This window comes from Centroberyx affinis, unplaced genomic scaffold (genome assembly GCF_046629955.1).
Source record: "Centroberyx affinis isolate AG114_WGS23_722 - 3 ecotype Tasmania unplaced genomic scaffold, CSIRO-AGI_Caff_v1 ptg001928l_1, whole genome shotgun sequence".
In the NCBI taxonomy this organism is placed as follows: Eukaryota; Metazoa; Chordata; class Actinopteri; order Beryciformes; family Berycidae; genus Centroberyx; species Centroberyx affinis.
In genome coordinates, this window is record NW_027280290.1 from 448,289 (window position 1) to 475,799 (window position 27,511).

Here is a 27,511-nt window from a genome sequence, read left to right on the forward strand (position 1 = left end):
ATCAGTGAGGGAGGGTGGGAACATGGTGAAGGAGTGGTGTGTGTGTGTGTGTGTGTGTGTTGAGGGGGTGTGTGGGTGTGTGGGGGGGTGCAGCAGCACATAATTTGTGTGCTATTTTTAATCAGTACACAGAGAAAAAGAAAACAGGCCGTTGTCTGTTTTACACTGTGAGCCCAGTGGAGAGCAAGAGGATTTACCGAGAGCATGTGAGCTCATTTCTACACTTTCTCCAGGCCTTTAAATCACACACTCCTCCTGACTGGACACACTTCTGCTAATGACTTTACCACCGACTTTGTCCCTATAGCTCTGCATTCTCCTGATGGCTGTATTATCAGACTCCCCATACACAGATATTCCACCCTGCTCCTCACTGCTCTTCCTCTTCAAATGAAACAGTCTTTATCAGTTCACTTTGGGCTTCAAGAGATTTTTCCAATATCACCTCATTCATTTTTCCATTCGCCCGCAGTTTAAAATTGAAAGGACAACTGTTTAATAAAATGACACAACCGTAAATGGGAATGGGCTTTGAATAACCGCGTTGGTGTCAGTTCTGCCATAACTTACAGCAATAACAAGGTCTGACTTGGGGAGTAAGGAGAGAAAGTGTGTGTGTGTGTGTGTGTGTGTGTGTGTGTGTGTGTGGAGGAGAGGGGGAAAGACAGGGAAGGGTGGAAGTGGGGGAGGAGCAGCGGGTGATAATAAGAGTGCAGAAGGGCAGTGGGAGTAGAGGCAGAGGAGAGAGTGAGTGAGTGAGGGAGTAAATCTGCTCCGTGGCTTCCCCCAGCGTCAGGTTTATGTGTGTGTGGAGCGTGCAGTGTGTTTCCAGGGGTTTCCATGCTGTCACAAAGACCCCTGTGAGACCGGCTTATTTACCCTGCAGTAAAACCCGAGAGGGAGTATACCCCGCTGTAAAAGTGGAGTGAGGGGCTCAGTGGAATTAGATTTAGGGCTGTCTCCGGCTCTCTGCTCTGTGTATGCCGTAAGGGAAAACCCACTCTGTTGGTCTCATTCCGTATAGGTGAATTTAAAGAAACACGTCGGGTCACGTTATGTTCAGAATCGGAGGGTGCAATGTGTTGTATCATACGCAAACATGTTTCAGAAGAGTTTTTAATTAAAGAGAGAGGTATTACATTGTTCTCAGTCATTGGTTACATAGTGGTTATGGTACAGTGACAAGATATTAATTCAGCATAAAGGAGCGCTTGTGCAATTAAGGGTTATTACATTTCACTCTGCTATTGTGTAAGCACTTGTTTGACTGTACAAGATGAATTTAACAGATGAATGCAAAATGTGCTTTTTTTGTGTGTACTTTTTGTTGTGAAGAAAAATATTTCTCCGGGATCTCAGGGTGAAAACACATCCTGAACAGGATCTCAACGAACATCAAACTGCACATGAAAGATGGCTTCTTATTGCTGAAAACCAAACTACCAGTATTGAGTGAATAGACATTACATACACAGTACAGAGGCTGATGGCTGTACACAGCCATCCACATGGCAAAGGTACAGTACTGCATATGTCTGTGACTCTTACCAACATGTTAAAAACAGAGTTACTGCTCTGAACATGTTATTGGGTGAGAGGCTGACATTCTGAGTTCCTCTCCTTGTGGAGAGTATTGCTTTGTTACATTCCACAGCTTGATTACGTTCAAATCATTTCAGGAAACTCCATGGTTCAGGCTTCTGTACTTTGAGTAACAGCATGCAATAAGAGAGGTGGCGTTTGATAGCAGCTAAAAAGTCTAGGCCTACAAGCAGTTACATCCAAAGGCTGAGGTTGAGACCAGCAGCTGTAAATCTTTGATCTGTGACTTGTAGATGTATGTATGCAGCTCTATCGCTTTGTACATCATATACATCTAAAGTGGCAAATGGAAAGTTTGTAAACCTCTTAATATTTTTTTGTATCTTTTGGCCAAGTTTGTATAAAAATAACTGTGGAATACAGATAAAGGATGTCATCACATATCAAATTATACCTAAAAGTTACTATTATTCAATTTAGACAATGAAATCAGTGAAAGTTTAGTACCCTTGCCTACAAAGTACATGAATCCCTATTAACACCTCAACCACATAAAACCACATAACATACATTTCTGTATTTATGTATATATTTGTTATGCTGAATCATTCTTTATCTGTATTAGGATGTGCAACTTAAGATTATTTGTATTAAGACTTATGTGATGATAATGTTTTATACAAAATGGGCCAACAAACAAAAAACTGACAGGCGGTGCGAAAGCTTTACCTAGCCTCTATTTTGTATTGTTGTATTGTTTACAACCTACTTCAACTAACTAGAAACTGAGATTCAATAGTCCTCTGGTTTTGATCAACAAAACTTCCACCTCTGTTAAAGTGACCATGAACAGACTGAATGCTGCACATTCTGTCTAACCGCCGCTGTGCTCTCAAATCAATTCCTTGCTCCTCATCTCCGACCCCTTGTGACAAGTAGCCTGGGGTCAACATGGAGCGAGGGGAGTGAGTCATTCCAAGGCACTTGATTCTTTTCACTTCCGTAGGTGATTAACAGAAAAATAAACAATGTCCTTTTGCTAATGCCCTTATCTCCAGGATACAAATGCACTTAACTTCATGACATGATAACACAATGCTTCATCAAGTTCTACTCATCAAGTTTTCAAATAGATACACTTTGGTATGATAAACTTACAATTGTGCACTTTGATGACCTAGGTGACATTATTGCCGGATAAAACTTGTGCTGATGAATACATTTTAGATTATTACCAGCATTTAAATTCCATGCAATATGGTTGTTAAAAAATAAATGCATTTTGCAAATGAAAAGACATGGAGATGATAATAGATACATTCAAATAGTAACACAAAATAAAAAAAAATATCGCTACACACAGAAGGCAAATCACTAAGCCTGAAAAGGCAATAAACTCAGTGATCTAAGTTAAATTATGGACATAATCACAGCACCAAGAAACACATAAAGGAACAAAAATTTAAAGTTGAAGTCTGCCTTCTTCATATTCATAACTAAACAACAGGCCTCAGCGCAAAATATCAAAACAGAAAAGAATTAGTGTTCATACTAAAGCTAACTAAAGACATACACAGCCAAAGATAAAAGTATTACCAGTCCATGCTGTGATAGACTGTATATGGTCATACACAGCCTGTGCTTTATAGGTGAATCGATGTGGAAACAGTCAAACTACTTTGTGGTCTCGGGGACTTTCTGGTTGCCACTGGTTGCCATGAAGCTGTAAAATGCCCTGTAAAACCTCCAACCAGACCTTGTAGCAGAAGAGGTACTGCTCCTGAAACGAGAGAGACAAAGGGCATGTCTAGCTTTGGGGAAATGTCTGTTTTCTAACTTGAACTTTGACCTTTTACCCCTTCTGTTGGCACTGACCTTGGTCTGAATCATCCCATAGCGCTGAAGTCTCATCTCCTTTACTATGTCAGTTACGTTAATCTGAGGACAAGGAGAGGAGGGAGATGTTACTGAGTGAAATGTGTGTGAACTATTTTAGGAATATAGCATTTAGTAATAAGAATACAAAATTGATCTTGCAATAAAAAATAAAATGGCTTCCACTCACAGGCAAATCGTTCTCTATGAGGGTGAGGATGATGTCAGTACAGATGAGAACCCCTGTGCGTCCGATGCCGGCGCTGCAGTGCACAGTGACCGGTCCCTTGTGGTGCACCGCCCTCAGGTAGCGGATGAAGCGAACCAGCTGCTCTGAGCAGTGCGGCACGCCATGGTCAGGCCAGTGGGTGAACTTCAGGTGACGGACAAAGTGGGTCTCCCCGGTCTGGAATGACAAGGAGTTCCAAGAAATGTCCCACTACAAGCCACATCTTTGCTAAAGACGCCTCTTTAGGGTTAGAGTACACCTTCATGACAACGCTATCATCAGTGGCAGACTAGCACTCTACCCGCCTCTCTCACTCACCTCTGTCTCCACCATGCGTACGACCTTAATGTGGAAGTACTCCAGGTACTGGTGGTTCTCCAGGTGAAGCTGGTACCTGCCGGTGTCCAGAGGCACGCCCAGCTTCTCTGGCCAGTACTTGTGACATTTGACCCTTCCCCTCTCTACCTCTTGGGTCATCATGGCGATGACGTCAGATTTGTTTTCCCAGACCATCTGCCAGAAGGCGGGCACTGTGGAAGGCAGCGGGCCCTGGCAGGAGATGTAGAAGAACTCTTCGGCGCCAACCTGCATGCGGATGTAGCTGGCGTTGATGTAGTCCTGGTTCTCTCCGAGGGCTACACGGGTTTTGTCGTCTATCAGAGGGAAAGAGAGGGAGGAGTAGGAGGAGAGAAGGAAAACAGACAAGGATTCAGTTGGATATGAACGCTACCAGTGTGTATGTGTCCAGATATGTGTGTGAGAGTGTGTGAGTGTGTGTGAATTATAGAGGTTGCTTATGTTTTCTAGAGGTTTCAATAAGAAACAGACAATGTTACCTTGTTGTTTTGCCAAAAGCACGCTATCTGAGAGTACAGTAAATAAGGCCAAGTAAACAACCCTGGGGTGCAGAGTCAGGCACAACAACCCGGTGCTGTGAAGAGGGTTGTTGATGACGAGAGGGGTGATAGAAGGAGGGTGGGTAGGAATGTTCTCTGGGTTAGTCCCCCTCCCCCTGCTTGGGAGGTCAAAAAACCACAGTCCAGAAATGTTGCTTTCTAAATAAAATAGTTACAAGCTATTAGTAATGGATGGCAACGGTATTCCCAATAAACAAAGTACTGCTTGTTGGACCACTTGCACAAACACCAGTTGTAAGAGGCTGCAGGCAACAAGGCATGTGGTGAGGTGTATTGGTATTCCACCGGGGGTCACTATCTTTTTCATCACTCTCATTCATCTTGCCTCTGACCCCCCTCCATCCCAACAGGCAGAACTCTAAAAGTTGGAAAAGTAAATGCTCCTGTATGTGAGTTGTGTGTGTGCACATGCACGTGTGTGTGTGTGTGTGTAGGTGTGCGTGCGTGTTCAGCTCCCACGTTAATGTGTTTTCCTGCAAAGTTCACATTAAGAACATCCTACTGCTCCACGTTTAAGAGAGAGAACAACAGAATGCTTGCTCACTCCCTCAATATCAATGTTAGCAATGTTATCCACAATTGATGCAATAAACATTGGGGTGCACACACACACACACACACACACACACACATCTTTCAATGGAATGTACAGCAGACCTTTTAATTCATAGGAACACAGCTTGCTCCTCAAACTGCCATATTTATTAAAATGATAAATACCTGATAATGTCGGTAACAGATGACACCTTCCTCATCATCAAATATTAGGCTGAGTCCAAGGAAATCTTTAGTGCGGTACTGGTGAATTATTGATACTAATGTAGGAAATTATTTGTTGCAAGGAAGTGCTGAAGTGGCCTAAGCAAACACCCCCACTCCCTACAGTAAAGAGCTGAGTGTCAGCTTAAACTGGGCTGCTACGAAGAGTGCTAACAAACAGGCTCTGCTATAAATGCCAAGTCTGTGAGTATCCAGCCTTTACAAGCTCTAACCCACCAATAAAAAACTCCAATAGGGGAACATAAAATGAAACACGGTGGTTTGAACAAATGGAGAAAGTAATAGTTAAGATGCTGCCTACAGAATGTAAAAGTAACAAAACTGAAGTCCCATTGAAGCATATGAGACTTACAGGGTAGGATGTCTCTGTAGCGGTTCTTGTCTCTGTTCTCTGGGGCTTTTCCCACCACACAGTTGTCAGAGGGCTTCAGATGCTCCAGAGCCTGTGACCAACAACATTACCATAATGACACCGTCATCAAAAACACAGCCATCTGAATCACTTAAGATTGTGCAACTGGCTCACAGTATGTCCGTCACTGTAGTGTAAAACTGCAGTGCTCTAGTAACTCAGTGTAGTGAGTGTGAGTGAGTGTGTGCATGTGTGTGTGTGCGGATTTGTGAATGTGTGTGTATTTTACTGAGATTTATATCTATTTTTCATGTGAGCCCTGGCCAAGAAGGCAGCATTCATTGTTTCGCAATTAGAATACATAAAAGACAATAAAACATATGAAATAAAACAGATCAACAGATAAAACAGTGCAAATATCTCCAAGGCTAATACAACAATAAGCATGTGCATTCCAAGGACAGCAGTTACTCAATCTGGACATTAAAATTGGTATAAACTAGTCTGGTATGAGTGATAACAGTCTCTGTATAGTTCCTATGTTACAATCAGTGTGGGGCAATGTGGTAAATGTGCACACTGACCGGTCAATGTGTACATTTACCATTTTAATACGGTTTACCATTATGAAATAGATAGATTGGCTAATGTGCACATTTCCTATTTCCCCACGTTGACCATAACACATACACACCATGAACTCTTTGACTAGTTCCTGCTGATCCAGTTGATGCTGCAGAATCTGGATGAGGGCTTTGACCCTGGAGCCTGAATACTGGCTGGTCTTAGAGGGACTAATGAGAGCCAGGCTGGCCAGCTCTTCCTCTGACACTATGGGTGGGCCTGGAGAGAAAGGGAGAGAGAGGGGAATAGCAGGAAAATCGTGGCTTGTATAGTGTGATATGGATCAAATCTTCACACTGAAACAATGGCATTTGGGATAGAGGAATAGATACCTGCTGGGGGTGATGTCATTTCCTGGCTGGTGGGGTCAAACGCATCATCATCTTCTTCTTCGCTGCTCCAGCCGTCTGACTGGATGTTCCTGATGTCTTTGGGGGGTTGGTCCAAAAGTGCGGTCACGACTTGTTTCCTGGGGGCAGGGGTGAGACCAGACCATTTTTACTCTTCGGTAGGAGGGGATGAAATCATGCAAGGCTGAGCTTCCTTTCCCTGCGACCTTTCCACCTAAAATGCAGTATAGACAAGAGGCTAATGTATCTATGTCCTTCTGTCATACTTTTGGTTCGCTACAGAGGATATTACACTATACACCTCCTAACTGTTCAACTATGTTTGCCTGATGGGGGTTTATCACAGCGCACAAGCAGCCCAAAGATATACCAGGCTGGTGTTTTATTTATTGCTCTCTGCTGCCTCCTTGTGGTTAAGGATGGAACACTCCAGCAGACCAAAACACAAGAAAAAGAAACTGGAGAAGAGAGAAAAATAGGGCAGACAAAAAGAGAGGAGAGTAGTTTGGGGATATTCTACCTGTCAGAAGCTCCATGCAACATGTCAGTGACATTGAGGGATGGGCAGCAAGCTCGATGAGAGGGGGTGCTGTTACGGCTCTCCTGTTCAACAGACAGGGAGCCAGAGGAGGCAACAGACAGAAACGAGGAGCAAGATGTTAAGCAGAGGAGGGAGAGAAAATTAGTGAAGAGGTGAGGAGAGTTCAGTTTTAACGAGAGCGCACAGTGTAATGGCTGCACTGTGTTTCATATTTGCGTGTATGTGTGTGTGCGTTAGTGTGTGCATGTGCATGTGTGTGTTACCTGTTCAATGGCATTCTCATCTCTTACAACAGCCAGTCGGTGTGAGGGATGAGGGGTTGAGGCAAGGAACACATCTTCTACAGTAACCACAGGATCTGGAGTCACCTCTGATGCAACAAGATCATAGTACATGATAGATTTCATCACTATTAACCTACTTCTGCTGCAAAGTCATTATAGTAGGGAAGACAGATGTGAGAGCTCATACCAGGAGGGCGCTCCACTGGTTTATTCAGCGTGATGTCAGGTGAGGAGCAGGTTTCAGGGTTGGATACAGGAGCCGGCTGCTCGGCTAAAATAGCTCCAGGTTGAGCAGCCATGTTAGGTGCTGTGGGCGATTCAGAGTAGGCTAGGGGCAGGATGTCTCTGCAGATGGTGAGCTGCACGGTGCCCTCTGCCTTACGCAGGATGTCCACCACCTTACTGTGGCTCAGCCCAGACACAATTACACCGTTCACCTGGAATACACACAGTAAGGGTGAGCGCTTGTACCACTGAGGTGAAAACACTGGAGTTGCTGAGGATGTGTGACGGCTAGTTACCTCCAGTAGAATATCTCCCACTCTCAGCCGGCCATCCTGCTCAGCTACACCCCCAGAGCAGATGTCCTTCACTCTGAGCATGCTACCGTTGGTTCCCCCAACCAGAGCAAAGCCCAGGCCCCCTCCTTCAGGTTTAGTAAACTCCACTTGCATGATGCAACTCTGAAGGAGGAGAGAAGGAAGCAGAGAGAGAGAGAGGGAGAGAGAGAGAGAGAGAGAGAGAGGGAGAGGGAGAGAGAGAGAGAGAGAGAGAGAGAGAGAGAGTTTCTGTGTTTGTCATTCCACAAGCACATCCCAGATTCATTACAGGACCTCCTTCTGTTTTAGTGTTATTATTCAGGCAGGAGGAGCAGTAAATTCCATTAATATGTTAGTGTTGATGCATGAATCAGGTGTAAACAAAGGCAATTTTGTGCGCACACACACACACACACACACACACGCACGCACGCACGCACGCACGCACGCACACGCACACGCACACGCACACGCACACGCACGCACGCACGCACAAAGTGACCCCCAGCAGAGAATGCAGGCGCAGATTGACGCGCAGCAGACTCAAGTTACAGTGTGTGTCATCATCAGACAGTTCAAAGATAGACAGTAAAAAAGAGGAGATGAAAGAGTTGGCATGAGTTAACAAACAATAGAGGGGTACAACAGGAAGATGGAGAATTCGAAAAGAGACTGAGAGAGAGGAAAGCAGAGAGATTTTTTGACAGACATAAATATTGTATCATGTTCAGAAACTTACATCCTGTTCTGCAGTGAGAGAGAGACATCTGAATTTTCCAGCAGTCCTACAAATAGCTTCAGCTGGAAAAGAACAGAAGGATTATAAATCAATCAGCCAGCGGCCGCTTCAGACAGAACGAGTTATTGCATCCAATATTATGTGTTCACCAAGCATTGATACAATCAATCCAATGAGCGAGCTAAATAATTGGATAGTACTAGAGTTCTACTCTGTTGCAAATAATATTGTAAATTCCCATCTGTCCAAATTTCCATCCATCCATTTTCAGCCAATGAAAACTCAGACACAAGAAAAACCAACTCACACCGACCTCCCACCTCTTCGGCCATTTTGAAGCAGAAGTGTTGACGGGTGGGTCTCTTCTTCTATGACAGGTAAATAACGCTGCTCTTTTCAGACTGCCCCTGTCCACTGTCCCTTACCTCTGCCTGCCACCTAACTCATACCGCACTGTCTCTAGGCAACTGAGCTACCTGCCCTATAGACCACTGGTTGTATGTCAATGGGACGGGGTGTGTGTGTCTGTGTGTGTGTGTGTGTAGGTGTGTGTGTGTGTGTGTGTGTGTGTGTGTGTGTCTATGATGCCTACAGCCCTGCAGTCCAATACGCCAGTGGAGGGCCAGAGGCTTGCTAATTATTAATCCTGCTGTGAGAGCCTAGGATCTGTCTGTCAGCATTCAGATCACACACACACACACACACACACACACGCACAGGCACACACACATGTAGTAGGTAGCTGCAAAGAGAGCCATCTTTCAGCACTGAGCTCCGGCTTCACCCAGACAAAGAGACAACAAGCAAAAGGGTAAAAGGGAAGCAGTTATGCTGCTGATATAACATGGAGACTAGAGGAGATGGATGGAGGAATAAAAGAAGGAGAGAAAAGATCCTCACCATCTTCAGTGGGAGAGTCTTTCTCTGGAGAGCCGGGGTCTTCAAAACGGGCAAAGAACTTCCTGTCCTTCTTCCAGTCAAACAGACCTACAAAAGGAAGATTTTTTTTTTAGAAATGTATTACCCTACATTGTGCAAAAGAACAATTGTTCTCTGATACAAGTGCTAATTGTAACTAAGATATACAACCCTGAACACAACACAATGAAAGTAAAGGAGTGGCTGAAGGAGAAATCATTTCCTATCTCTTCAGAGCTCTAAACCCTTTCTGGTAATGATTGAACTTAAATTATCGTTGCTCAGTTGAGCATAAACATATCTGGTTTCCAAGCAGTCCATCAGTGCACACAACAAATAAACTAGCCTAAACTCACCTAAACTAGCCTTATCTGTCCTCAGATAACTCATGCAGCTGAAATCATCCCAAAAATCCTGCAGAAATACAGTACAATGCAAGCTCTTACCATTCCATTTAGCCTTGGGATTCACTGGCTGGTCCTCCCTGTGATATTGGAGAGACAGAAACAGCACAGTCATTCAGACTAGCAAACAACAGCATACACACACACACACACACACACACACACAGAGACTCTGCTTATCTCTCTATCTCTTTCTCTAGCGTTACCTGATGATTTTAAGTTTCACTTTACGAGGGGCGATCTCACAGGCCTTGACCGCGTCCTCCAGGGTCATTCCCAGGGTGCACCTGCCACAGATGTACAGGATCTTGTCATTGGGTTGGACACTGCCCTCCTCACTGGCTGGGGAGCCTGGCACCACCTCCAGACAGTATATGCCTTGCCATTTGCTGCCAATGCCACCTGTCAGCTTTATACCTGGGATTGGGACACACACACACACGTACACAATCACATAATGCAAACTGAAATTAATAAACAGCTTGATATAATATGTTTCTAAAATGTCTGTGGTGTGAAAGTCTCCCACCCAGTTGTCCCGAAGGCGTCTTGTACAGAACAACATCAGGCAGGCTGTCGCAGGAAGGCGGAGCCACCAGGTTGGTCACTGACCTCCCCAGGGTCATACTCAGTCTCCTTGGAGATGACCTAAGAATCGTCATGGCAACGTCATCTGCCACGCTGGTGACGTCATGCCCATTTACCTGGGGACAAGTGAAAGGGAATTATGCACAGTGGACCCATTAATAAGCACCGCACTCCATACTAACAGCATACCTAAGATGATGGTATTGAATGTGCAGGAATGTGCAGGTGTGTGTGTGTGTGTGTGTGTGTGTACCGTGATGAGCCTGTCTCCTGCTCTGAGTCGTCCATCTGTCTTGGCAGGGTTGTCCAGAATTTCCTGTATGTAGTAGCAGTTGTCAAGCTTGCTGCGAGTGATGGTGAATCCAAAACTTCCACTCCTGGACTTGGTCAGAACCACAGTCAGCTCAAACTCCTTAATCAATCCCTGCTGGGCAAGAAACAATCGCAATTTATCTATTTATCAACTAGGAGGCACACAGAAAGCGCAAACATCTGCCAATGCTGAAAATTATCCATAATTTCTTTCACTTAAATTCACAAGTTGAATTGATTTTGTGACCCTGCAAACATACCCTTAGGATTTGGGATCAAGTCTCAATCTCCATCAGTTTCATAGTTATAGTTAGTAAACAATAATCCTTTAATGGCAGGACTCCGGATCACCACCAAAATGTAATCAATAATTCCTTGGGCCAAGACCTATCTGTCTGCCAAATTTAATGGAAATCTCTTCATAAGTTTCTGAGATATCCTGTTGACAGACAAAGACATTCCATACCCTCCTTGGCAGAGGCAGAAATGGGAGCCATGAAAATGAAACATCGCAAACTTGCCTTTCTAGGTTCCTCATCATCCTCATCATCGTCGTCATCGTCATCATCCCTGTATTCCTTTTCTTTCTTTTCTGGTTCCTCCCTCACTTGAGTGTGGCTCGGAGCAGGGGGAGCCAGCAGTGTGAGTGGCAGGGTGGGGGCAGGGGGATTGGGGCAGGGAGGCACAGAGGAGATGACCTGGGTTGTAATGGGAGTAGGTGGTGGAGGAGGAGGAGGCTGGGGTGGAGGCACCACAGGCCGGCTGCTCTTGGAGATGGAGATGGGGTTGAGGTGAGTCGGAAGTAATGCCTGCTGGATAGGGTGGTGCTGTGCTTTGGGTGGCTGGGTTGTAAGGGGCTGAGATGGGTGGGCCAGGGCGCAAGTGGTAAGGGTGTTAGAGGAGAGGTTGGGGGGCAAGACGGCAGTACTGGGGATGTGCGGGGCGAGGCTTGGATTATGAATATTGTAACTAGAGGCCATGGAGGTGCTGTTGGAGGTTTGAGGGCCGAGGCTGAGGGCAGCAGCGGCTGTTGTTGGGGTGTGAGTGACCAGACTGATAGTGGTGGAGGGAAGACTGTGAGGAGACTCCAGGGCGGAGCTGATGGTCAGGTACTCTTCATCTGCCAGGATAGTCAGCCCGTTTCCCATCAGGCAGTAGGTCACGCTTCCATCTGCCTCCTCTCTGACTCCACTGCAGGTAAACACATGTATACTGTTTATATACTTAACATTTTGTGTGTACATACAGTATGTGCATGTGTGTGTGTGTGTCTGTATCTATGTGGCACATTACCTGGCATAAACAGTCTGTGAACCAGTCTTGGGACAGACATCCAGAAGCTCCAGAGCTGGTCTTGATGTCTTGGCAACCTCCACCTCCTCGCCCCCATCCTCGTTCTCCTCCTTTACCTCCAATTCCCTCTCTTCGTCCAGTCTCCCGGTGGTTGGTAGTGAATCTGGTGGGGCTGGTGGAGAGCCAGGCGGGGGCGAGGTGGGTGATGCTGGCGAGGCCGGTGAGGCCGGTGAGATTGGTGATGGAGGTGAAGTAGGCGAGGTGGGTGAGGGAGGTGAGCGAAGAGGAGATGGGGGAGTCTGGTTGGCGAGTGCTTCACTCTCCAGACTCTCCTGGGGCGCTGGAGCTGCAGGGGGTTCAGGGCTTTTCTCTGCTGCGTCGACCGGCTCTTCCTCTTGGGCAGGAGCCTGTTTCTGGGCAGCCATGTTGTCGTCAAATTGAAACCTGAGGAGCTGGGTGTAGTCCTCTCCCAGTCGGATGTCCAGAGACTTGGATCGGACCTCACGGACGGGTCCAGGACTCTATGGGGTCAGACAGGAGGTAAGAGGGTCTATCCTGTGTTACTGGGGCTGAATTGTGACTGTTAAAGTCCCCATGAAATAAACTCCCATTAGTTTTACTTCATGGACAACAGAGCATCTTTAATGGTGACCTCATGCTGCACTAGTAGGCATAAATGTAAATTTCTAACTAATGAAACCATCAGATTTTTTAATAATCCCACCAGATTTTTGAATGATCCCTCACTGCATTATGTCCCGCCCCAAGTAAATATGCCATTTCGTGGGGTCACTGTGCATAGAGCAGCCCTATTCAACTGACGGCCCGCGAGCCACATCCGGCCCAGAAGCAACCTCCGAATGGCCCAGCAAGCTTGAATTAAATAGGCTACTTTAATAGCAATTTTAATATTTTAATTGTAATATTATTTTATAAAAATTTGGACTCGTTTTCTCTCGTCATGAATTTATTTCCTCCGTGGCAGAAAGACACGAGCCTTCAGATACTCCTGCAGGTTAAACTGGACTAACAAAACACTTTTGGGGCTGACTGACTCTAACAGACTCACTATAAACAGACTTTAAGACACTCGCTAGCCTAGCAACATAAAGGCTACAAACAAGATGAGGTGTAAAACCGACTCCTACACGTATCCATTCAAAAAAAATATGAAAATAGAGAAAATATGTCTCTGTCAACCCTGAAACGTAAAACTGACAATGAAAAACGTTGGTTTAACCCTGCCTGGACTGGCAAATAGTAGTTATGTGTAATAGAGTGTGTTGTATTGCCACTTGTTATGATTCTGTGCATTGATAGCTCTTTTTTATTCTGTTTCTGCACTTTGTGATGTGCCTGGGTCAGATATGTGACCAAAAATATTTATTTTTATTTCAAAAGTGAAACAATGAACATTGCTATTTTTTACTACATTCATGTGCATTTGTTTAAAATTTGTCATTACCAAAAGCTAAAAAAAAGGTTTTAAATAGGCTGCTGAAAATGTCTGGCCCATCTACATTTCCTGGTTTTAAAATCTGGCCCAATTGAATTTGTAATTGAATAGCCCTGGCATAGAGTGTTTTATTGTTTGTACATGTACATGTGTATGCGTTTATTGGAATGTGTGTGTTTGTGTGTGTGAACGCACCAGCGTGTTGTCATCTACATCATACAGTACTCCAGAAGCTGGTCGGCAAATGAGCAGGTGAACTTCAGATGGAGCTCCACGCAGCAGGAACAAAACCCTCTGAGACAACACAGCGAAAATGTGTGTGTTGGTAGAGGGAAGGGGGTGCACAGAATAAATATATATGAATCTATTTTTCTGTCAGTGTTTGTGTGTATGTGTGTGCATGTGTGTCCCTTACAACTCCTCAGCAGGACAGCGCAAGGGATTAAATGACACATTAAACACACACACATCACGCCACGGCACACCCAGCTTGCTATTTTCTGATACATGAGATTAGAGGATTAGTGAACCAATGACGTGGCTGAGATCTTAAAAAAGAGCAGGCCCAGTGGTGCTGCTCACACCGTCAGATGACAGTGTATTCTGTTTTTATCACACTGTTTATCTTCTGTGCTGCCATGGTGGGACAATTAATACGTTTGACTGTCTTTATATAATATCTGAGAATATAAGAGAAGATAATATGGTGTTTATTGGAGTGGGTATGCTGTGGAACAAGATTGTTGGCCACAACACTAGCCATTTAAGTTCAGAAGCTAGTCAACCAGTCTATTTTTTCACTAGTAGCAACACTCTACATCCATTTAATTGTGTCACCATTTCTATGCTGGCCAATAGATTCTCAACGAAGCTTTGCACTCAATGAACAAGCTCTCATCTCATCTCAGTTGTGAATAGCAGAATAACAGCATGCTATGTGTGAATGCTGAATTCAGTGGTATTAAAATGTGGTGATTAATACTTTAAATACCCCAAACTTTACCTGGTAAGAGAGGCCCTTGACATGCTCTCCGTTGACAGAGAGAATGACGTCTCCCTCTCGTAGCAGGCCGCTCTCCAGCGCTGGCTGTCCCTGAAACAGACGCTTGATGCGGACCACGCTGCCACGGTCTGGACCCGAGTGCAGCTGGGAGATGTTAAAGCTGAAGCCCAGGCCGGACAAACTCTTGTGCAGAACCACCTCCTGTGTGTTTTCTAGAGGAGGGAAGAGACGGAGGGGATTGTTGGAGCATTAATGTGTATCTGAGTCTGTGTCTGTGACTGTCTCTGTCTGTGCCTGTGTCTGTATCTGTCTGTACCTGAGTGTGTCTCCGACTCTGTGTCTGTCTGTATCTGTATCTATATCTGAGTCAGTGTCTGTGTCTATGTCTGTGTCTGTGTCTGTATCTGTATCTGAATCTGAATCTGAATCTGAATCTGAATCTGAATCTGAATCTGTGTCTGCATCTGTGTCGGTAACTCTGTGTCTGTATCTGTAATCTGTGGCCTGTAATCTGCAATCTGAGCTGTTTTTGTGATTCAGTACATTATGATCATAAATTTGCCAGCATTTCTGTTTAATTCACTCATCCAGATTCACTCCTAAGATAGTCCTATGAGAAGTATCTTTGTGTGTATGAGAAGTATCTATTTTTGCACAAAATTCACTATTGATGATATCTAATACAGGAGATAATCATATTTCTTTGCATATTTCCTCACAATTTATCACATCATTTACATCAATCACAACACAGTCTTTGTAGGAACAATGAACTGTCCCTTTAACTAAGCTTAGGCAGTGAACAGGCAGCTTCAAGGTTTCAGTGCATCCAGTCTCGGGGGACTGAGGCGGCATCAGCCCTGGATGACTCTGACAGCAACCACAATGTAGCTGTCAGATGACTCACACTCACCTCTGGGCCATGTGTGCGTGCGTGTGTGTGTGTGTGTGTGTGTGTGTGTGTGTGTGTGTGTGTGTATGTGTGTATGCCTGACACTGTCTATTTCCTTTTTTGTGTGTGTGTGTGTGTGCCCCCTCCTCTCTCCTCTCACCATCAGTCACAAAGCTGTAGTCCTTGGCTCTGCCACTCAAGGTCGTTTCCATGGAGACTTCAGTCCTGGGGGGTTGTGGGTGTGATAGACTGTGGGCCAAGAGGGGGCAGGGTGAGTCAGGCCTCGGCTCCAACACCACCGTGGGCTCCCTCTCCAACAGCAGGCTCACCACCTATAGGGAATAGACACACACACACACACACACACCGCATATGTTCAATACTCTATGTTTGGAGAATAATGTATCAGCAGTTTTGCCAATCATTATTGCCGTTTTTTTCACTGCGTAATGTTAATCAGGTTTAAACGGAGTGAACTGCAATTGCCTCGGTAGTTTACTGTACATAAGGTCAGCTGGTGTTTGGGGTCAGGAGGGTTAAGCTGTCTGTGAATAACAGCTTGGGACCTGGTGTAGAATGTCAACATGCTTTAGCTGGCCTAAATCGTCTTAGCCAGGGCTAAAATAACAACAAATGTAAACAGATGCTTCCCCTGGACAGTTGCATTTCCGTGGGGCTATGTGTGCGCATCCATGTGTGTGTGCGTGAATGTCTGTGTGAGTGTGTGTGTGTTGAGAGGTGAACAAGAACAACATAGAGGAAATAAAACCAGATAGAAGCTGGAAAGGATGGAAAGGAAAGGATGACATGTATTGGTATACATGTCATTTGGTAACCAAGTCAGCAAAAGAGAAAGAATGTTTGTATGTGTTTGCATTTGATTGCGTGTGTGTGTGTGTGTGTGTGTGTGTGTGTGTGTGTGTGTGTGTGTGCTACCTCCCCAGTCCTCTTCAGGCATTCGACAGCCTGTTTGTGAGTCACGCCCCTCAGGTTGGACCCATCAACCTCCAGCAGTCTGTCACCTGTCATATGCACATACACAAATCTCATCATCATTAGCAGCATTGATACATAAATTAAATTGTTTGTGTGTGTGTGTGTGCGTGCATGCATGTGCGTGTATGATGATGGGCATGTAAACAAATCCGAAAGTGGTTCCTGCTCACTGAACCATAAACCAAGCAGACACAGACACAGCACCATGGCTCCAGTGTCTAAACATACTCCCACATACAAGTGACTGACAAAATAAAGGAAACACCAACATTATCTTACAGTAATAGGACATTGGGCCACAAAAAGCCTCTTTTTTCAAGAGGCTTTTAACAATTAGGGTGAGATCTGGGGCAGACGTGGCATATGCATATGGAATATGTACTGTACATGTATGTTTTCATGCAGTCGATGACCATGCATTCAAAATGAATGGGGCCACACCAGAAATGCTATGAGATTGTACATCACTGAGAATGGCTTTATTGGTATTTTCTTTGCTTTATAAGGAGTCAGATGAACAGGAAAACCAAATCCTACACTGTAATAGAACATAACAGAACCCTGCTTTTAATAAATTTTGTACTGCTCATTCACTTAGACGTTTCCTTTATTTTGGCAGGTACCTGCACACATATTGAAGTCGCTAATGAAAAGGTTACCAATCTGAATGCGCCTGTCCTGCTCTGCGGCGCCCCCTGGCACCAGAGTCTTGATGTAGATGCCTCCATACCGCACGTTGGTGTTTATTCCTCCCTTTTGGCAAAGAATATTACAGAGACGCAATTAGCCATGTCACAGACCTCAAATAATGCTAACCCCTGACACCTGAGTTACTATGTGCATGTCTTAGCTTGTTATCTATTGGCCTTTAACCCTTGGTCCTGTTAATAAGGTTGACTCTGTTGACCTCAACACACAAGTCACTCCTGTCACTGAAGCTTTCTGCTCACTTAAATCATTGAGTTTCAATATGTCAGCATGTGGCATAAAATGTTCTATCCAGGAGCAATAGTAGTCTTCCATTTCCCTGTTCAAACTGATTTAAATGTACTGGGGGGTAAAGAAAATCAAAAAAACCAACCCACACCCTGATGGTGAGGCACAGTTGGAGAACATAAGGTAAATACTATACAGAAAAAAAACAAAAAAACAAACACTCACAGCAACACTGATGCCAAGACTGCCATTGCTTTTCTTCAGCTCCACTATAAGGTGCTCCCCAGTTCTCAAACTGCAGATAGAGGGAGACCTGGAACACACATCCTGAAAAAGAGAGGTAGGGAGGAGCAAAAGAGAGGGAAATGGGAGATAAGGGGCTGTAAAATGATAAAGGAAGAAATGAGAGAGAAGGAGCAAGTGGATGTGTTGGGAACACTAATGCACGTGGACGCAGCTATGGATTGCCTCACACTAATTTAATCTTATTATCAAATTAATCAGAGCACTTAATCCATTTAACAATTAGCCCTGGTTGACCTATTTTATCAGCTTTGACCTCATATGTTGACAACTTTGCTTCTGTGGCAACAAAGTCACTTATCTCCAGGCATTGTTGGTGAAACACTGACTCTAACCTGGGCGTCAAGTATTCGCACAACAGGAATGTGAAGCCTCCTGCCGTGTTTGGGGGTGGCCATGTTGGACAGAGCAAGGGCCTCCTCCAGTTCCTCCATGGCGGGACGGTACTCTGTGCCACTCAGGGTCGTCTGAGACCCAAAGCCTCTCTCCAGTGCCAGACCAAGAGTACTTTGACTCAGGGAGCTCTTACTGTCCTTCAGAGACTCTAATGGGACAACAACCAGCATGGATAAAGGGACTAAATGCACAGTCATAAAGGGTGAAAATGGTAAATGTCAAGTCAAGTCAAGTTTGTTTATTTATATAGCCCTTTATCACAAGCATGAGACAGAGAACGTGTCTAGCTAGATCTAACTAAACACAATCAATGGTGAACAAAATTATACAGGACAAGCAGCGCGAAAAACACAAGGTAGGCAAGAGCAGATTTTGTCAATGTCATTACAATACATGATTATATGGTGTGACAGTGATTTATATATATATGCAAGGCAGTATGAACTAAAAATTAGACTGTGCATGTGGTTGAGAAAGCAATAAGCAGATCATACGTTTAGGCTGGGACACAATGAGCTCCACCTCCTCGGGGCTGGACTGCAAGATGGCAGCAGCATCGCTGAATGTCACCCCTTCCAGACTGGTCTTATTTAGAGAGATCAGACGTCCACCTGGAAATCAACCAATCATCATAAAATATGAGGCAGGCTGCTGAGGAACACGGCCAAGCTGAAGCCTTGTCATAGGTTTTCATGTGCTAACTAAGTTTTCTGTCACAAGCAAGGTTATGAAGTGGTAAGCCAGTGTCTATGATTGCAGTTGGCACCAATCCGTACCTGGTCTGATTCGGCCATCTTTGTCTGCAGGCCCATCAGGCACGATGGAAGCTATGAAGATCCCAAGGTCGAGTTTACCTGTGTTGTCCTCTCCCACTATGACAAACCCTGAAACAGGACAGGAGAGGAGGTGAAAACACAGGCCTACTGCGAACGAATCAGATACATAGAACCAAAACCCTCCGTCCCATACTCACCAAAGCCCAATTTGGGATCCTTCTTTAAGGTCACACAGATTATCTCTCTCTCTGGCGGGGTCCTGGTTGGGGTGTCGACTGCAAAGCAGATGTTTCACATGTACTAAAAATCTGCTACTTTATATCAAAAGAAATCAATAAAAGTTTTGATATGTATATATATTTTAAACATAGGAGAATCAAATAGAGAAATGAGACTGTAGACATCTGAATTTACAAAAAAGAGTACAGATAAGGGCAAGGTATCAGATATGTGGCCATATTCACCTCGTATGGAGGAAGAGGCGTCGGAGTCTTGTTTCTGTAGCGAGACGCTGGACATCATTCTTGGAATAAACTCTGGAGTGCTACAACACCGAAGCACAGTTGTGTTTAATCATTTATAGTCATAGAGAATATGTTCAGGTTTCTGTCAGAGGAACACTGCATACTATGGTCACAATGATCACAATGGGCTACCTCGAACACTGTTGCTCTCTCGCCTCCCTGAGGTCTCGCATTTCGGGCAGCTCCTTGTTCAGCTCCCTGCTCAGCTCCCTCCTCAGCTCTCTCTGCTGGCGGAGCCGCGCCTCTATCCTGGCAGTCAGGTCGTCGCAGGACTTAGAGTGGGTGTCTTGTTGACCGGCCGTCAAACCTACAAGGTTCAACATGCCCTCCGAGCATGACATCCGCTTCATGTTCGAGTTACGATCCCTGTACCTCCCCATGCTCTCATCTGGGGAAATGGTGAGGAAGAAAACATGTCATTTATACTTTGTCATTCTTCACTATAACCTATATGTGTACTGGCAGGAGTTTCCCCTATCTTGCTAAACGTATGGGCTCTAAACTAGTCACACAGCACTCCCTTAAAAATGACCTAGAGTTGAATTGTTGATTGCTGTTCTGGCTCAAATAAGTGGTTGATTGTACATAAGATTTCACTGTTTTCAGTGTGTGCTTTCCTGTAGTCAAAGTCCAAAACAAAACAGTCTACAGAATCGCTCAGATTTTCCCACCTTGGACCATGCTGTGGTTAAGTTGTCGTGACGTCATCTCGCTGTGGAACTTGTGCTGTGCAGAGCAGAGGCTGAGGAGGTACTGTGCTATCTTGGAGCTCTCTGTTACAAAGCTGTGCTTCTTCCCACTGGGCCCGCCACACTCTATAGTCAGCTTACGCCGCTGGGAGCCAGACACAAGTCACCATACATTTACTTTTAGATTCATAACAAAATGAGCTGTACAAGTAATATCTCATGCGGCAGAGGCTGGCTGAAATGCCTTGTTTTCTTACCCCGGTGGATATGGAGTCGGTCTCCCTCCAGAGGAAGCGGCGGGTGACAGTACGGAGGTGGTTCTTCAACTCGTACACGATGATTCCTTTGGCACAGACTCCCAAAACTAACTCGCCCACCACTGGCTTTTTGTCTCTTCCCACACGATGGAACATAACCCCATACTCCGGTAACTGGTGGGCAATCTGAGGCAATTTATAAATGTTGTTAAAAAGTGTGAAAGTGTGTGCGTGTGTGCGAGTGAGTATGTACTGTATGTATTGTATGTATGTATGTATGTATCTCTTATTTCTTATTTCTATATTATCATTATTATTATTATTCTCATTGTTATACATTGTAGTATATTGCACATATTTTACATATTTCTTACTTCTTATTTCTATTTTTCTGTGCTTATATATATTCTCTTCTACAATGTGAGCAACTGCAATGTAACCCAATTTCCCCACGGGGATCAATAAAGTATTTCTGATAACATTTTACATTTCCGGGCAAGTTCCGGGCCTTATTACTCTTAATAAGAATTTGTGTTCTAGTGTGTGAGTGGGTCCATTTAAGTCTACCTTTAGGTACTCTGTCTCAGCCTCTTCAGGCAGCATCTGAGCATGATTTGCATGTAGTCTTGGCAACTCTTCCTTTAGACTGGGCAGGGCCAGCCTCTCCAGCATCCTCTTAGACACATAATGCTCTGGCTGGTAGTAATTCCTACCATACAACTAAGCAGAAACACAAAACAATCAAATGCATTGCTGTGACACAGAAATTAAAGGAACAACACTGGGTATCAACTACAGATGCTGATATCTAAAGACACTTTTTGTCCTGAGTACCTCTGGCATATAATCCCCAAACTCAGCCTGCAGAGCAAGGGCAGCCAGGAACAAGCCTGTCTCTTCGTTACAGTAAAGCCTGTCCTCCAAGATATCCTTACGCAGCTGTAAGTAGTACTGGTGACGTGTCAGCCTGTGCCTGGGCCACAGGAAAATAGGTTAAGTGAAAAACAATAAACTTTCTTTTACATAGATTGTAACCATTATTGCATGCAATAAAATAAACACAGTGTCCAATGTGATGGAAGTAATACATCAGCACTTACAAAATGAAGGAGATATCATCAACAAAAAATTTGACTCGTAGAAACACCAAAAAGGAGGTCGTCTGCACTTTTTTCCAACTGTCAGGGGCAACTTTGGAGATTTTTGTCTCATGGTCCAAGAAGAAATATTCATCATCTGCAGAATGACAGAGAAGAAGAACAACTTTTATCTGAAGCTCAGACTTCTGAACTGACTGATCTATCAAACAGGCATAAAGAAAGAAAAAATGTCAATCTAAAATTATTTTATGTTATGTTATTGTTATTATGAAGTGTTGATACATGCAATTAAAGGTGCATTCACCTCAAATTAGACAATGTAGGATATTGAAAAAAACAATCATATGCTTGTTTCATATTTTGAATGAATATGACAGTGGTCAAGTGGAAATATACTTGCTACTATGCGCTTGCTAGATAAATAAATAATACAAAAATCAATCAAGCAACAAGATAAAAAAACACTATTATGTACTCTTACCATCCAGGAAGGCGAGGCCAAAGTAGAAGTGCTCCACCAGGTTTGCGTGAGCCACCACCATGTCAAACACATCTCTTGCTCTTGACTTAATGTCACAGCGAACTGCCACATACTGTCCGTTAGGCAGCACTACACTCACTTCCCTCTGAGACGCACATGAACGGCCCTTTTTAGACTACACACACAGACAAACACACACACAGGCATGAACACACAGACACACACATTGATACATACAATCATGCAAACAAACAAATAAACAAAGATTAGTATGCAAAATGAAAAAACGGTAAAGTATGAAAATACAAATTCAACTAAAAAAGCAACAATCTAGTAAGATTGATCGAAGGCAGAAGAGGTTGATAGAATCTAAACATTTACCACAATGGATCCTGGAAGCTCCAGAACAATCTGTTGTTCGTCCGTCATCCTGATGAACTCAGGACCCAAAGCCTGGCAACACATACAGGTGCAGTGTAAAGACTAAAGGCAGCAACACATCTGACAGGCAATGTACTTCTCTACATGCTCTACTGTCTACACATTGCTCCTAGGACTCAATCCATACCCCCACATGCACTGCGCACTTTGCAGCTCTCTAAACCAAAAATGGGTCTGAGGTATCTTGATGTCACTGTGTAAAGCCACCTGAGCTGCAATCAGCTACTTTTACAGTCTCACCTTCATACACTGTACTGTAAATTTAGTTTACCAAAACCTCCAGCATTTGCAGAGCCATTTTTAAATGTGACAACACATATAAAGTGGCGCAGAAACTTTGAATGCATGAATACTCACTCGTAACATTTCATTCACATTCGTTTATGCCATTATTTATCTGTTCCTGCAGGTATATATGATCTTACCTTGGCTTTCCTCTGGCTCAGGCTGAGGGAGGACTCGCTGAAGGTGATGGAAGGACTGTGGGATCTGGCTGAAGCCTTGGGGGAAATGTCGTGGAGGGGGCTCCGACCGAGCCAACTGCAGCTGCTGTCCCTGTGACGGGGCCCACGAGGGAGTCTGAGGGAGAGAGGGGGTGCGGTGGGAAGCAGAAAGAGTCAGTCTCTTAGACATTGTCATTCCCCCTCAGATTCAAACTTGACAGGCATACACAGACAGGGAGGGAGAGAGAGCGAAAGGGAGAGTGGATGGATTTCTTTCTGCTGACATATACAAGGAACTTCTCTACTTCCTCTGATGTTTGAAGAATTTTCTTCCAACTAGAATAATGGTGGCGTGGTCATGCTATGTGTGTGTGTGTGTGTGTGTGTGTGTGTGTGTGTGTGTGTGTGTGTGTGTGTGTGTGTGTGTGTGTGTGTACAGTATGTACCTGTCTAAAGCAGCTGGGTACAAAGGTGTGGGAGAGCTCCTTGGTCTCGGTCTCCAAGGTCTATGAGGTAAACTCCCTAGAAGACAGACATAACACAAGCACTGACAAGAAGTAACAAGAATATTACTGGTGGAACACATATTCTATAAAACTGACTCTCAGAAACCTCTGCACTGGATTCAAACATTAAATCCATACACCACAGCACACCTTTATCCTTCACCTGTCTCAATGCATAAAATACTTCAATTATTTATTGTAAATATAAGGAACATCAAAGAGTAAATCAAGAGTTTGGGGCTTTGCTCAGTGGGAACATGCACATTGCAAGTTATTTAGAGAGTAATTCTATCTCTTTTCTTCCTAATAGACAGATAAAGTAACTTCTTTCTAACATTCTCTAACTCCTCTCCAGTTTTCCTGTCCTCTGCATCATAAGGTTACCTGACTTTGAGTCAGAGTCTGCTGAGTATCTTCTCCCTTCAGCTGCAGCTGCACACCCTTCGCTGAAGTCTGGAAATGGCCCTCTCTTTCCTGTCAACCAGGTAAGCCACCAGGTAAGAGATGAATGATGACAGCAATGTTTGATACATGTTCCTCTCAGTGTTACGCCAGAGACATTGAGGTGTTTAGACAGAGCCGATGCTACAGGAGGGTTTAACCTGAGCAACTACGCTGAGTACCTGATTATTGGCTCTCGTAGGAGCCTAATCCTGGGCTGGCTTCAGGTTAAGACCTTAATCCTATTGACCTGTCCACTGGCTTTAGTCAAGGGAACAATGACTGCAGCTACAGTCTGTGGATCTGTACATTGTGACAACTTTTTAAAGGTCAAATTTACATTGGGTGAACACAAGAGACAATGAGATAACCTAGGGATTAGCATTGTCCACATTTTCCATTGACATGTCTCCTCCAGTGAAGAGATGAACAGAATCAAGAGAGCAGAATATGATACTCTGGCCTTTACTACCGTCTACAATTTTCATGTAGCCAGTAATCATGGAGCCAGTAATGAGGAGGTTGAGTTTGCTCTGAAAGCTGCATCCCCATTTTGAATAGAGCAATTGTCAGTTTTGTGATATCACTTATCTGTATCATTTCCTCCTCTCAGCAGCACAGACACCAACTGCCACTGTTTCAATTCAAATGTTTTAAACTTGTACACTTGATTTGCCTAAACAATCCCTTCTCACTGCACATTGTTGCAAGGTAGTTCTAGCTTTCTAAGGGTGTGAAGTGGAATAAAGCGGACTGTGAGCTGGCACTTTCATGCAAAACAGCTGATTCTCATCAAAATGGCATCAGGTTCATCTCAATTGCACAATGAAAATATGGACAATTCAATTCAGCTTCACTGTTTTAACTCTCACTGAGTTAAACCAGTTACAGTAAATGAAGATTCACTTTAGCTTTATAAGCCATTATACATTAGAATTCACAGTGTAAAAGTCATGAGCTCTGTCACCTCCTCCTCTCTGATGTAAAGCTTTGGTTGCTATCTGTTTCCTCATAGAAGATGAGAGGTCAGTTGAGGATATTAACCATCTGCTTTACCACTTGTATGTATAACTCAGTCAGCCAACTTTCTGGTGCTTAACTCATAAATTTTACCATTTAATGACTTCACAAGGACTCTAACATGCCATGCATGCTCACCATGAAGCCTCTCTCTGATCATCTGGCTCCTGCCACTCAGAGGGACATTGCTGTCTGGCAGAGAGCCATGGTCCATCTGGAGGAAAGGAAAGCACTACACTGTTGATTTATTTCCATTTGATCCACTCACAAAACCATACGAGTACGCATTTAAATTCTGACAGATAGACAAAGGCCTACAGAGAGACTGTTATGCATACAGGCAGGCAGATAGGTAGACATGATGTGGACAGACAGACAGACTCACTGAGTCATGGAAGACCTCCTCCACCAGTTGTCGGATGACTTTAGTAGGAGACGGCAGGAGAGAGGCTTTGTGCTGAGACTCGCAGGCCTCCAGGACAGAGTTGAGATTCACCCTGCGGTGGGCCAGGTCTTCACACATGCTCAGGAGGAGGCTGTTTAGATGGTCGCTCAACTGGACTGGCTGGGAGGGGAAAGAGTTGAAAATAACCGTCATAACTAAATTGTGGGACTGTGATGGTACTGCGAATAAAAGTAACAGCACTGTATCAGGAGATCCCACCTGATTCTGAGGTAGGTGAAAATCAACTGACCAGTAGAGAGTCATACCCAGTGAATACACCAGCATCTGTGCAACAAAACCACTCAGTTAGGGACAGGATTTACAGCTGCATAGAAACATAAACATCTGAAAAGTCCAGTACTTTTTTACATTGTTTTTCAACAATGTAATTTACCAAACATATACTTTGCTTGATGATAACAATGACTTGCAGTATTTTCTGAACCTTTTCATGTGGTACCCTAGCATCACAACTAAAATCCAGGGCAGAAATTCCTTTGCTCAGTCACTAGATGGCGGGCTTACACCTCTCAGCGTCCTTCAACTCCACTACACATCCTGAGATTTCTCACTCATGGGGAGCCTGCAGTACTCTCAAACCCTCAAGAAATAAGACACATCAGGATCTGGGAAGCAACTCAAGTGCAATTGCAAAGTTTCTGTAAAAGCAATATGAGCTAATACCCTGCTGTATTTGACTGATCTGCCCTTAACTTTCATTTGAGGTACCGCTCAGGATGAATGCACTGACCCTCTCTATGGCAGGTTTGGTTGAGCTGGCACGGCCCTGCAGCATCTCTGGAGCGGTGAAGGTGGATACCTCATCTGATAGGGCACAGTTCTTAAATGCTAAGGTACCAGTGGCTGACAGCAGCAAGGAGGTGGGGCTTATGATGTTGCACATACTGTTGTGACCTGAAAAAAAGGAAAAAAAAACAGTAGGATGTCCATAATATATTTGATGCTGCTCAGTCTTTTCTACGGTAAAGTCACATTGAGTGAAATAGATGGATGGGTGCAAATACTGCAAGATATATTCAAATGTGTATGTGACTGTTACATTACAATAACATGCTGGTGTGGTCATAGCTGTAACACATTATGTATAGTGTTGTCAGTCTATGATAAAAGGTGGTTATTTATATTGGCAGTGCTTTACCCTTATAGGACACATCCACTAAAGACTCTGCAGTGCCCAGCAGCAGGGACCAGACCTCCTCCTCCAGCAGAGGTCCCCCTCGTGCCTCCAGTACTTCCGCTAGTGTAACGAATGTGCTGCTCATCCTGCACACATCCCACGCACACACCTGAGGATGCAGGGTCACATACACATACATGATCATGAGCGCACACAGGGAAATACACACAGAGAGAAAAACGTCATAGGATTGTATAGGATTCAAACAGAAGCAGAAGCAGCAAAAAATGTTTAACGAATGTATGTCTCTCTCTACTCATGACAACCAGGGAAACTCAAAACTCAGCTATAAGCTCTCTTTGCTGGGTGTCTTCTCTCTTTCTTCCGAAGTCTTCCCTTATTCCTCCTTCACTACATATTTCTGCTTCATCTTCTCTTTCTCTTTCTCTTTGAGAGCGTTAATGTTCTTCTAACAGTTTATCTCCAGTATTTTTGGTATTTCGAGCCATTTATGAGGGATGGTTCTAAGAAAGTTCATGAAAAAGACTGTTCCTTGCACCAGGCGCCGATTATATTCTCTTAGTCCATTAGTCTCATTGCCTCTCGCTCTCTCTGCTCCTCCCATTTCCTAATAGGCTTTCCTCTGAGCTGCGGCAGATCTGCAGGACTGGGCCCCACTGGAACTGTGTCATGATCCCATGTTAGTTTGTTATCACATAGTTATTAAGAATTATATAAAGTTTCAAAATGTGGAGGAAAAAGGAAAGCTCAGAGCATAAGTTGAATACAAAATGGAAAAAGAAAAGGGAGAGCTTCCTTACCTATCCAAAAGAATATTTTTGCTTGGCATTATTTGTGTTACATGTGTAGCATACCTGTGTTTAAATATGTTGTTTGTTTTGAAAATAGTCAAGATCACACTCTAGTGAGGAGTGTGTCTTACATTAGATAGTCGGGCTTAATTTGGCTCCTTTAAGCATG

The 27,511-nt window shown here is 44.1% G+C and overlaps 1 protein-coding gene across 1 annotated transcript; it reads right to left on the reverse strand.

Annotated features, from left to right (window-relative positions):
* Positions 1-3,211: 3,211 nt before the first annotated feature.
* Positions 3,212-26,675, reverse strand: ptpn20 (protein tyrosine phosphatase non-receptor type 20). The gene is made up of 47 exons (XM_071530451.1): positions 26,552-26,675; positions 26,144-26,307; positions 25,612-25,677; positions 25,306-25,512; positions 25,086-25,179; positions 23,871-23,960; positions 23,427-23,502; positions 22,963-23,116; positions 22,478-22,549; positions 22,097-22,271; positions 21,616-21,751; positions 21,350-21,488; positions 21,083-21,235; positions 20,516-20,701; positions 20,241-20,403; positions 19,702-19,957; positions 19,510-19,589; positions 19,243-19,320; positions 19,046-19,153; positions 18,764-18,880; positions 18,209-18,417; positions 17,796-17,897; positions 17,294-17,387; positions 16,575-16,660; positions 15,799-15,970; positions 14,747-14,958; positions 13,939-14,037; positions 12,288-12,808; positions 12,053-12,185; positions 11,516-11,983; positions 10,936-11,109; positions 10,624-10,798; positions 10,301-10,511; positions 10,137-10,174; positions 9,673-9,759; positions 8,773-8,834; positions 8,016-8,177; positions 7,682-7,931; positions 7,474-7,580; positions 7,190-7,272; positions 6,652-6,788; positions 6,390-6,538; positions 5,696-5,786; positions 3,965-4,299; positions 3,608-3,823; positions 3,418-3,480; positions 3,212-3,322 (listed from the first exon to the last, which is right to left on the reverse strand). Exons 1-47 carry the CDS (start codon positions 26,673-26,675, stop codon positions 3,212-3,214), a joined length of 7,185 nt encoding a protein of 2,394 aa, XP_071386552.1.
* Between the last annotated feature and the right edge of the window lie 836 nt (positions 26,676-27,511).